Below are 12,354 nucleotides of genomic sequence, written 5' to 3'. Positions count from 1 at the left end.
TGAAATACCCCATGCCCTATGTGGAGGTGGGGCCTTGTGGGAGTTTCAGAGTGCTGTGAACTGGGGTGTTTTGGAAAAAGCAGTAGTTTTGAGGTGGAAGGACAAAATAGGTGTCAGCATGGAACTAAGCCAAGATGGAAACCACCGTTTAAAACCATAGTACATGGGGGTGCCTGGGTGGCTCAGTCGGTTGAGTGACTGCCTTCGGCTCAGGTGAATCGAGCCCCACATCGGGCTCCCTGCTCAGCAGAAAGCCTGCTTCTCCCTTTCCCTCTGCCTGCCCCTCTGCCTACCTGTCCTCTCTGCCTCTCTGTCAAATAAATAAATAAATAAATCTTTAAAAAAATAAAAAATAGAAAATAAAAAAATAAAACCATAGTACATGTTTTGCCAGATCTGAGACTACCCAGTCAGGCTGGGTAAAGAATTGGAATAATGTATGGGCTTCAGAAAAGCCAAATAGGGTGAGAATAAATGAGTCAGGAGAGAAAGTAGATTCTACAAGGGCCCAGGGCAGAGATCCCAAGGAAGGCAAGAGAAGCATCAGCCAAATATGTCATTGATCTATAACCAGTGAAGGATGGAGTCCCGCTGTCTGCTCAGGGTGGCCCCCTCTCCTTCAGGGGCATAGAGGAAGCCGCAGATTCTAGTACATTTAATTCCATTTTTATTCATAGACTTAATCCCTCACACTTCTAGGAAAGATTCAAGAACAATTACAATTAAAGGAAGGGTAAACAAGAGTAGAAGAACTAAGGTTAAAAAAAGAAAATGAGACCATAGTCACACCAGAAACCCGGGCTAACTATGGCTACAACAGGCGATGATGAGAGTTAGTTCTAAGCTTCCTTGTCTTGGGAATAGAAGAATTTGTTAGTAGTAATGTAGTTTTTCCTATGGCTAGAAGAGATCAAAGAATTAATCAAATGGATCCTAAAGTATAAAGGACACTAAATAACATAATGGGCACAACTTATAATAGCTTTAGAAAAGGGTAAAAAGAAATTCGTAAGTGGCCATCTGGTCTCTCCACAACTGAATGAATGCCATGGGTTAAAGGTGGGTCTCCAGGGCGAGGAAGACCTTGCCACTGGGAGCTAAAGAAGTATCTTCAAGCTCTGCTGCTTTCTGGACATCACTTGGTAAAGAGAGAGAGGCTGGATGAATAGCTAGTCAGTATGGCCTTTAGACCAGAGGGAGGTTTTTGGTTTTAACTGCAGGACTGATCTGTTAGTGTACAGTGAAATTAGTTTAGTGAGTTGCCGTTAACATTTTTTAAATGAGAGACAACGGAACAGGACAAAATACATCGCACACAGTGCATGCAGTAAGGTTAAGTTTTAATTTTTGTGTCTTAGATCCCTACGGACCATGTATTTCTTATATAATATTCTATCCCTCATTAAAATATTAATTGGTAGGCTCTGGCCATCCCAGGCTTATGGTATAAAATATATAGAAAGAATAACAAGAATTATGCTCTGGGAAGAACAGAGATAAGATCCTTGAACCAGAACAAGAGCCACTGTGCCTTTAAATTGTGCTAATTTAGGAACCTGTGACTGGACTCAATATTTTTTTATTGAAATATAATTAACATACAGTGTTATATTAGTTTCAGGTATATAATGATTCAACAGGTTTTTTTTTAAGATTTTATCTATTGATTTGAGAGAGAGAGACACAGTGAGAGAGGGAACACAAGCAGGGGGAGTGGGAGAGGAAGAAGCAGGCTTCCCGCCGAGCAGGGAGCCCGATACAGGGCTCGATCCCAGGACTCCGGGATCATGACTTGAGCCGAAGGCAGACACTTAACAACTGAGGCACCCAGGTGCCCTGATTCAGCAGTTCTGTACATTGCTCAGTGCTCATCACAATAAATGTATGCTTGATCCCCTTTATCTAGTTCACCCCTCCTCCCACCCACCTCCCTCTGGTAACCATCAGTTTGCTCTCTGTACTTAAGAGTCTGTTTTTTTTGTCTCTTTTTTTTTTCCTTTGTTCACTTGTTTTATTTCCTAAATTCCACATGTGAGTAAAAATCATATGGCATTTGTTTTCTCTGACTTATTTCACCTAGCATCATACCCTTTCGGTCCATCCATGTTGTTGCAATGGCAACATTCTTTTTTATGGCTGAGTAATACTCAGTGTGTATGTTTCAGTGTGTATGTGTATCACATCTACTTTATCCATTCATCTGTCAGTGGACACGTGGACTGCTGCCATATCTTGGCTATTGTAAATAATGCTGCCATAAACATAGGGGTGTGTATATCTTTCCAAATTAGTGTTTTCATTTTCTTTGGGTAAATACCCAGTAGTGGAATTACTGATGCTGGGAAAACTGGTTGGCTACATGTGAAAGAATGAAGCTGGACCACTTTTTTACACCACACACAAAAATAAACTCAAAATGGATTAAAGACCTAAATGTGAGACCTGACACCATAAAAATCCTAGAAGAGAGCACAAGCAGTAATTTCTTTGCCATCAGCCATAGAAACATTTTTCTAGATATGTCTCAGGCAAGGGAAACAAAAGCAAAAATCAACTGTTGGGACTCACCAAAATAAAAGGCTTTCACACAGCAAAGGAAACCATCAACAAAACAAAAAGGTAACCTACCAAATGGGAGAAGATATTTGCAAAGGATATATCTAATAAGGGGCTAATATCCAAAATATATAAGAATTTATACAACTCAGCACCCAAAAACCACAAATAACCCAATTAACAAATGGGCAGAGGACCTGAATAGACATTTTTCCAAAGAAGGCCTACAGACGGTCGACAGACATAGGAAAAGATGCTCAACATCACTCATCATCAGGGAAATGCAAATCAAAACCACAGTGAGATATCACCTCACACCTGTTAGAATGGCTAAAATCAAAAAGATAAGAGATAACAAGTGTTGATGAAGGGTTGGAGAAAAGGGAGACCTTGTGCACTGTTGGTGGGAATGTAAATTCCCACTATGGAAAACAGTATGGAGATTCCTCAAGAAATTAAAAATAGAACTACTGTATGATCCAGCAGCCCCACTTCTGGGTATATATTCGAAGGAATTGAAATCAAGATCTTGTAGAGATGTCTGCAAATCAAAACCACAGTGAGATAGCACTAGACTCAGAGGCGTACTTTCCTGGTTTCGTGTGTTGTTTTTTGTGTGCCTTCAATACCTCACAGAGTTGTTTTTGAAAACCCTTAATCTACCTTGGCAATCCTGAAAGGAAATAAGGACCAGTAGCGCAGAGAGGCAGGGCACCCCTGGTGGTCAGACTTGGTCATGCAGACTGAGGCTTTCCATCCAGAGACCTTTCAGAGCCACAAATTAGGAGCAGCTTCTCCAGTTCTTCTTCTCTGAGCAGGCAATACCTTTATATATGGGTACTGCTTACTTACGGAAAGCTTTAAAAAAAAAAAAAAAAAGAAAATCATCTTCCTGCTTCATAAATGATGTTTGGATCAGATCATCAGGATTATCTGTGAAAATAGGAGGTTGTAGCAGGACCATAGCACTACTCAGCTCTAGGAATTCAGTGCAGCAGTCTTGAGTGACGAAAAGACCCTAAACATTTGTGGGGAGAAACCCTCCTCCTCCCAAATTTAGACGTGTATATATAGCTACAGCTTTGGAGAAAGAGTTCTGGGAGGATTTCCAACTATAACAACTATTAGCGATGGTATGAGAAACAGACTGGGGCGAGATCAAGATTTAGCTTCTAATGTTGACTCCAAGTCTTACAAGTAACAGCAGAATGAGATAAAAACCTGTATTTTCATACCAAAAAAAAAAGTGTTTCAAAAGTGTTGAAAATTGTCTAGAAATAAAGAAACTTCTTGTTGGGGTGCCTGGCTGGCTCAGTCGGTAAGGCGTGCTGCTCTTGAGGGGTCGTGAGTTTGAGCCCCACACTGGGCATAGAGCTTACTTAAAAAGAAAGAAACTACTTGTGGGAGGGTCTCTGATCATCTGTCTCCTCTTGTTTCAGATGACAGTCATGTCCCTTTCCAGGGACCTCAAGGACGACTTGCACAGTGACACAGTGCTCTCCATCTTAAATGAGCAGCGCATTCGGGGCATTTTGTGTGATGTCACTATTATTGTGGAAGACACCAAATTTAAAGCGCACAGCAATGTCCTAGCTGCTTCAAGCCTTTATTTCAAAAATATCTTTTGGAGCCATACGATCTGTATTTCCAGCCATGTCCTGGAACTGGATGATCTCAAAGCTGAAGTGTTTACAGAAATCCTTAATTATATCTACAGCTCCACAGTTGTCGTCAAGAGACAGGAAACAGTCACCGATCTTGCAGCTGCAGGAAAAAAGCTGGGAATATCCTTCTTGGAAGATCTTACTGATCGCAACTTTTCAAATTCCCCCGGTCCCTATGTATTCTGCATTACCGAAAAGGGAGTGGTTAAAGAAGAAAAAAATGAAAAAAGGCACGAAGAACCTGCCATCACCAATGGGCCAAGGATCACCAATGCATTTTCCATCATTGAGACAGAAAATAGTAATAACATGTTTTCTCCACTGGACTTGAGGGCAAGTTTCAAAAAGGTCTCCGACTCCATGAGAACCGCTAGCCTCTGCCTGGAGAGGGCCGACGTGTGTCACGAGGCGGAGCCCGTCCGCACCCTAGCGGAGCACTCGTATGCTGTTTCTTCCGTGGCCGAGGCCTACAGAAATCAGCCTGCCCGTGAACATGACAGCAGCTCCCCTGGTAAGACAGGTAAAGAAAATTGTGACGCTCTTGCAGCAAAACCGAAAACATGCCGAAAGCCAAAGACAGTGTCCATACCCCCGGATTCTGACTCAGCTACAGACAGTATACCACCCCCTCCGGTAACCAGCTTAGAGGTTCATCAAGAAAGAAGCCCACAGCCGGCTGCAGTCCTGCCTCGTTCGAAATCTCCCAACAACGAAGGAGATGTCCGTTTTTCCAAGGAAGATGCAAATAAATCCTCAGACGTTCCTGGGCCACCGGCGGCAGAGGTCCCGCCTCTCGTTTACAATTGTAGCTGTTGTTCCAAATCCTTTGACAGTAGCGCACTGCTCAGTGCCCACATGCAGCTTCACAAGCCAACCCAGGAGCCGTTGGTGTGCAAGTACTGCAACAAGCAGTTCAGCACTCTGAACAGGCTGGATCGGCACGAGCAGATTTGTATGCGGTCTAGCCACATGCCTGTTCCTGGAGGAAACCAGCGCTTTTTAGAAAACTATCCTACCATTGGACAGAATGGAAGTTCATTCACGGGTCCAGAACCTCTGTTGTCTGAAAACAGGATCGGTGACTTTTCCAGTACCGGAAGCTCCTTGCCAGAAACGGACCACATGGTTAAATTTGTGAACGGGCAGATGCTCTACAGTTGTGTTGTATGCAAACGGAGTTATGTGACTTTGTCCAGCCTCCGAAGGCATGCAAATGTTCACTCGTGGAGAAGAACCTATCCTTGCCATTACTGCAACAAAGTATTTGCATTGGCTGAGTACAGGACAAGACATGAAATTTGGCACACAGGAGAAAGGCGCTATCAGTGCATTTTCTGCCTTGAAACTTTCATGACCTACTATATTCTCAAGAACCATCAGAAGTCTTTCCATGCCATAGATCATAGACTTTCCATCAGTAAAAAAACAGCCAATGGAGGCCTGAAGCCTAGCGTCTATCCATATAAACTTTACAGGCTACTGCCTATGAAATGCAAGAGGGCTCCTTATAAAAGCTACCGAAATTCTTCCTATGAAAATGCCCGAGAGAACAGTCAGATGAATGAGTCTGCAGCTGGCCCCTATGTTATTCAGAATCCACACAGCTCTGAGTTACCAACATTGAATTTCCAGGACCGCGTAAACACCTTGACCAACAGTCCCGCCATCCCCTTGGAAACGTCTGCACGTCAGGAGGTACCCACTTCTGCCAACGTACAGAATGCAGAGGGGACCAAATGGGGAGAGGAAACGTTGAAAGTGGACCTCGACAATCACTTTTATTCCGCCGAGGTGTCCGTTTCTTCCACGGAGAACGCCGGCAGCTCTGACCTGCCGGTAGGGGATGTACCCGTTTCATCTCTGAATAACGGCAGTGAGCACGCAGCCTCCGTGATCAGCTACAGTGGCTCAGCACCCTCGGTCATTGTGCACAGTAGCCAGTTCTCATCAGTGATAATGCACAGCACCGCCGTTGCCGCCGTGGCCAGCAGCAACCACCGAGCCCCTTCAGACCCGGCTGTCAGTCAGGCCCTGAAAGACGACAGCAAACTTGAGCCCGATAAAGTGAGCAGAGTGGTCAGCAGGCCCAAAAGCATCAAGGAGAAAAAGAAAACTGTGCTGTGTAACAAGGCAGAGGTAGCAGACGAGTCCAAGTACGTGGCTGATCCCGGAGGGTCGCTGAGCAAAACCACAAATGTTAAAGAAACCAGTAAAATCGAAACCTACATTGCAAAGCCCGCTCTGCCTGGAACCTCTACAAACAGCAACGTCGCGCCCCTGTGCCAGATAACAGTGAAAATTGGAAACGAAGCCATCGTGAAAAGGCACATCCTAGGATCTAAGCTGTTCTATAAAAGAGGAAGAAGACCCAAGTACCAGATGGAGGAGGAGGCTTTGCCACAGGAGAGTGACCCGGAAACCAACAGAGCCAGCCCCCTCGGGCTCTGCCAGTCCGAGTGTGTGGAAATGAACGAGATGTTTGACGACGCCAGTGACCAGGATTCCACTGACAAGCCCTGGCGTCCTTACTACAACTACAAACCCAAAAAGAAATCCAGACAGCTGAGAAAAATGAGGAAGGCCAACTGGAAGAAAGAGCATGAAAACAGGAGCCCAAGCAGTAAGTGCAGATACCCGGCAGAACTGGACTGTGCCGTGGGGAAGGCTCCCCAGGAGAAGGCCTTTGAGGAAGAAGAAAATAAGGAGATGCCCAAGCTGCAGTGTGAACTCTGTGATGGAGACAAAGCCTCGGGCGCGGGGAATCAAGGGAGGCCCCACCGGCATCTCACTGCGAGGCCATACGCCTGTGAGTTCTGTGCCAAGCAGTTCCAGAGCCCGTCGACCCTCAAGATGCACATGAGGTGTCACACCGGAGAGAAGCCATACCAGTGCAAGACCTGTGGGCGGTGCTTTTCGGTGCAGGGAAACTTGCAGAAACACGAACGCATCCACCTGGGCGTGAAGGAGTTCATCTGTCAGTACTGCAACAAGGCATTCACGCTGAACGAGACCCTCAAGATCCACGAAAGGATCCACACGGGTGAAAAGCGTTACCACTGTCAGTTCTGCTTTCAGAGCTTTTTGTACCTTTCCACAAAAAGGAATCACGAGCAGAGGCACATTTGGGAGCATGACGGGAAGGGCTATGCCTGCTTCCAGTGCCCCAAAATTTGCAAAACAGCTGCTGCCCTTGGAATGCACCAGAAGAAACACTTATTCAAAAGTCCAAGTCAGCGGGAGAAAGTAGAAGGTGACATGTGCCAGGAGAACTCAAACCCCCTGGAGAACCCACATGTCAATGACTCAGAAGACAGTGACCAAAAGGATAACGTACAAACCATTGTTGAAAATGTCCTTTGAGTGGCGATACTTAGAAAAGTCTTCAAAAATATAAGTTGGTGGGTTTGTTGTTTGGGGTTTTTTTTTGTTTTTGTTTTTTAGTTAGCTGTTTTCTTCTGTTTTTTTTTTTTTTTTTTAAGTTTTGTTCACGCAACAGTCATGAAGGAGTGAAATGTAAAAAAAAGAAAATCTCATTTGTGAAAATTCCAGAAAAAAGGATCCTAATACCTACTTTGGGTTTTAGCATTAACTTCATGCAAAGTGCACAAAAACGAAATAGCCGAATCCTCCAGTATCCCAAGTATCTTGTGGAAGTTTATGAAGTTCTTAGCTGTGGTATTTTTGCCAGTGGGGGTGGGGGGGGAAGAGTCTAATGTTAGCCTAATTTAAAACTTTCTAGTAAGTGCTGATAGGAACTGGCTGCTGAGCTGTCTTTAGTCCACTGGAGAAAACGAGGGTCAGATATCATGAAAACATCATCTTCATAAATATGTTAGAAGGTAAATGAGCTATGACAGTCATTTTTCCCATCTGGCTTCTGTGCTATTAAAAATTGTTTAAATTAGTGGATATATATGAAATATTTAATATTATAGCTGAAAATATGTGTGAAATTGAGTAACCTAAGTAGGACATTCATTATCTAGAACTACTTTTCTGCAACACAAACCTTGTAAAATACATATATAAATCACTATGACTTTTAACTGTCCATGTCCCCTGTAGAGAATTATAATGGCGAGCAATAGATCTGCAAATAATGAGGACTGATGGAAAAATTGGTAGAAAGCATCTCGAATCTGATTTAAGAGCATATTGTATGCTTTTAAATGGAATGCTGTTCCCTTGAAGTTATGGCTGAGCTATTACTAGAACTGGTCTGCTCCAGTCACAGAAAACATAGGTCATGCCTTATCTGTGGGGGAGAGCCCTCCCAGAACTTTTCTGATTACCTGTGCTGTATATTACTTTGCAGTGGCCTCACCTCAGAAAATAAAGAAGGGTCAAATTCTTCTGAAACTCCCTGCAGTCTTCCATCCATCGCAAGGCCATGGATATGGGGGTCTATTTCAGACAGACTTCATCAGTCTCAAGGGTTTACATAAAACCTGACACCTCCCATTCCACTGAAGGGGGTTGTCCAGGAGATTTAGTGCAAAGCATGCGTATGGTGGTGAATTCCCAGGCACTTGAAAGTGACAGAAAGCCTAATCCCTATAATCGTCAGCCTTCTTGGAGATTATACAGCCCACAAATGTACACTAGTATGAAACAAAAGGACATCAGAAACACACCTCCCACCTCACCCATTAATGACTTGAGTGGGCAAGAGGAGGCGATGACCTTCCTTGCCTCAAACAGGAGCTTTGCTTTTTGGGGGTGGGGTGGGGAGATAGAATGTGGAGTGATAAGATTCCATCACTTACTTACATGACTCAGAAACCTATCCCCAAAGCCAGATGCCTTGTCTTCATGTTTGCAGACATCTAGCTCCCTTGCTAAAAACCCACTTAAGTTTTTTCATGTTCTTTTATGCTGACCCACACCATCAGCATTGCCCTCGAAGTCCAGTTGCCCTGTAGGATAGTCCATCATGTGGACTAGGTTCTGGGAAGCTGGAACTCCTCATTCTTACATTTAAACTGCCAGGATAGGAGGGAGAGAGAAAACATTCCTACCCTTTGATCAGCAGTGTGAGCAGAATCCGGAACCTGGTTTAAGGGTGACCTACAGCCATTCATGTTCATGGGATTTGATAGATGGAAGCCCAAGGTTATCCAAGGTTGCAAAGTCACCACTATGAAGAAGTAGTTCAAAGGACTCCAGTTCCTCTCTCCAAGTATTGTGATATCTCCACGAAGAAGACTTAATGTGGATTTGGGTGGGCAAGAAAACGTTTAAACACCCAGAAAAGGACATGATCAGAGCTGACCTTTTTATATAGTAGTATTTTGCTGTTAAGTAACCCCAGTACTGCATCGGCATTTATCTTTTGTTCATCTACTTTCACTTACATACAGTATTATGTAATAGAGGAAAATGGGAAAATGCAAGCAAATTCAACCTTATTTTAATACATTGTATATATGTATACCTGCATTATTCATTTGGGTTTTGTTCAAAGAGATAGTCACAAAGGGCTTATGAAAATCATTTCTGAATTGATAATTAAAATAATGAATAGGCAATTCTGTGACCTACTAATTTGTTTTATCTCAATTAGGATTATTAATCAAAGAGAATTACTGTGTATTTCAGTCATTTTGATTTGGGGTAACTCTAAACATAAAATTATTCCATGTAGTGATGTCTCCCAGCCCTTACATGTGGAAATTTTTTAAGTGGACTTGTGTGCTGATAATTCTAGACCAAAGTAAATATGGCAGAATATTTATACATGAAAAAATAATTTTGCAAATATTTTCTATAATTGTATTATTCGTTTAAAATGTTGATAGCTTGTGTTAGTTTCAGGGAGGGGTGTATATTTTGATAAAAAAAATACTTGACTTTGTAATTCTGTATATTCTATACAATTTATAGCAGAGCCGTTTTAAGACAGCCTTGTCACATTTTTTTTGTTAATTGTGAAAACTTTATCATGAGTGATGTTTAAGTATGCATTGAGTACATAACGACCAACTAGAATTAAAGTAGGTGTAAACAGTGAGCATACTGTATGCTGTACAAGATATATTGTAATTTGCCATTTTAGCATCTGTATTTTGGTTAGAAGATATTATTAAATGCAGATGTTAAGGGTTGGAAAAGTCTAATTTTATTTTTAGAAATAATGAATACAAATTTGGTTTTGCTTGATTAAAATAGCTTATTCCTATGTTAAGTCTCTTAAATGTTTTAATGTTAATTCTTTTGTGCAGCCAAGCAGCAGTTTCCTCTTTGTGAGTCACAGCCTTGTTTCACGTATCATTCACTTAGTATATTTCTGTTTCCTTCCTTGTTTGCATTCCATGATACCTACTTACATGCTTAGGACCCAAACGGAATATACATTTAAAAAAAAAAGGCAGAATAACAGAGCTGGAAGTCTTCTTATCGTTCGGTGCTTTGGACAGGCCTGACCTTGGCATGGGGAATCCGAGAGCCCTGGAAGTGTCTCTGCCCCAGGAGACAGATTCCAGTTGGTCCCAGGTGCTTGGCACCGTTCTTCCCATGGGCCGTTTCATTCGGGTCTTTCCCGACAAGCCTGGGAAGTCGCCCTCACTTTCCACATTTTATGGTGACTTTGAGAAGATCCCACAGCCAGACAGAGTCAGGATTCCAACCCAGGACTTCGTGACTTCAGAGCCCATGTCTTCGTTTCTTCTCAGCACCTTAGAGGAAACTGCTTCCTGGAAACCGAGCGGAGAGTAGGAAAGGAGGCGTGAGGAGGGCAGGCGGCGCTAGGACGGCGGTGCCCCAGTGCCGGCTTTCGGGAGGCTGTACTGGCCTCAGCTCTCCCTGGCACACCCCTGCTTTTTGTCCTCACGCCTCAACACTTGGGGCACTTGGCTTTCTCCTCGATGTTGGGGTATTGCCCTATAAAACCATTTTTTTAAAAACCTGTGCACTTTTTCCCAAGAATATGGAGTAAAATTATCATTTAATGCTGTTCTAAGCTAGTAATTTCTCACCCAAAGAAAACACTGTGTTCCATCATCACAGACCATACCCCTAACCTTGACTCGTTATCTTCAGATGCATGCAGGGGGTCACACTGAGTAGGTCACGTGGAAGGGTGTGCCAGTGGCTCACGCCGCACAATCCATCAGCAACACAGGGAAAATAACTCAGACTTCCAGTCCTCCTCGTGGGTGGCCGGTAGCACCAATTTTGTACTGGAAGGGTAATCCAAACCAGATCCAGACCAAAACTTTGATAACTGCTGGCTGTTGAAACTAACGTCATTGATCGAGCAAAACAACAGATTCAATATTGAAAGAATTTGTAACAGTTGAGAAAGTAACTGGATTAAAAGCATCAAAACAAATCATGCAAGGCAGTCCTATTTGTACATATTGTATGAATTACTTTGGGTCTTCTTAGTCCTGTTGCTCACCTTCCTCTTTTCTCATCGGCTCCCATCAACTGATTTGGTTCCACGCCCTCTGTCTCCATCAGGTGTGCTCTTTGCAGAGGCAATTTCCTCCGTATGTGAGAACTCTTCACCTTCCTCTTCCCCAAATCCTGGTGGGCTATTGATCTCCCTTCTGGAGAGAGGAACCCCCCCTTGTCCCCACTCTCCCTTCCCAATATTCACCCCTTGATGCTGACTCTTCAAGTAAGGTGCTCAGTGGACAGGCAAGTTGGCTTGGTGTGCAACTTTTTAAAATGAAACTCTCCAAATTTAGACAACTAATGGAAGAACTGGTTATAACAGAACTATGATTACACTTTTTTTTTTAAAGATTTTATTTATTTGACAGAGAGAGACACAGCGAGAGCAGGAACACAAGCAGGGGGAGTGGGAGAGGGAGAAGCAGGCTTCCCACGGAGCAGGGAGCCCGATGCGGGGCTCGATCCCAGGACCCTGGGATCATGACCTGAGCCGAAGGCAGACGCTTAACGCACTGAGCCACCCAGGCAGCCCTATGATTACACTTTTAAAGATTTTTTTAAATTACTATTTCATTCTTGACATCTAAGACCTCAATTCTGTTTATTTAGAATCTTTTGCTGAGGGGAGCCTGGGTAACTGAGTCGGTTAAGCGTCTGACTTCAGCACGGGTCATGATCTCAGGGTCCTGGGATGGAGCCCCACGTCATCAGGGGCTCCCTGCTCAGTGGGGAGTCT

The 12,354-nt window shown here is 43.5% G+C and overlaps 1 protein-coding gene across 6 annotated transcripts in view; it reads left to right on the top strand.

Annotated features, from left to right (window-relative positions):
- ZBTB38 (zinc finger and BTB domain containing 38) overlaps nt 1–11,550 on the top strand; it is an 82,824-nt gene extending 71,274 nt beyond the window's left edge. For all 6 annotated transcript variants that reach the window (XM_028099092.2, XM_028099089.2, XM_028099094.2 and 3 more), the window contains one exon: nt 3,996–11,550. In XM_028099092.2, coding sequence (XP_027954893.1) covers nt 3,996–7,580 — 3,585 coding nt within the window. In that variant the 3' untranslated portion in view covers nt 7,581–11,550. The remainder of the gene's footprint in view (nt 1–3,995) is intronic.
- Nucleotides 11,551–12,354: the final 804 nt, after the last annotated feature.

Source organism: Eumetopias jubatus, unplaced genomic scaffold, assembly GCF_037043125.1.
Source record: "Eumetopias jubatus isolate StellerSeaLion01/CBP00866 unplaced genomic scaffold, mEumJub1_p1.0 scaffold_1, whole genome shotgun sequence".
In the NCBI taxonomy this organism is placed as follows: Eukaryota; Metazoa; Chordata; class Mammalia; order Carnivora; family Otariidae; genus Eumetopias; species Eumetopias jubatus.
The sequence above is the reverse complement of the archived record's forward strand: the minus strand, read 5'-3'. Positions and strand labels throughout refer to the sequence as shown.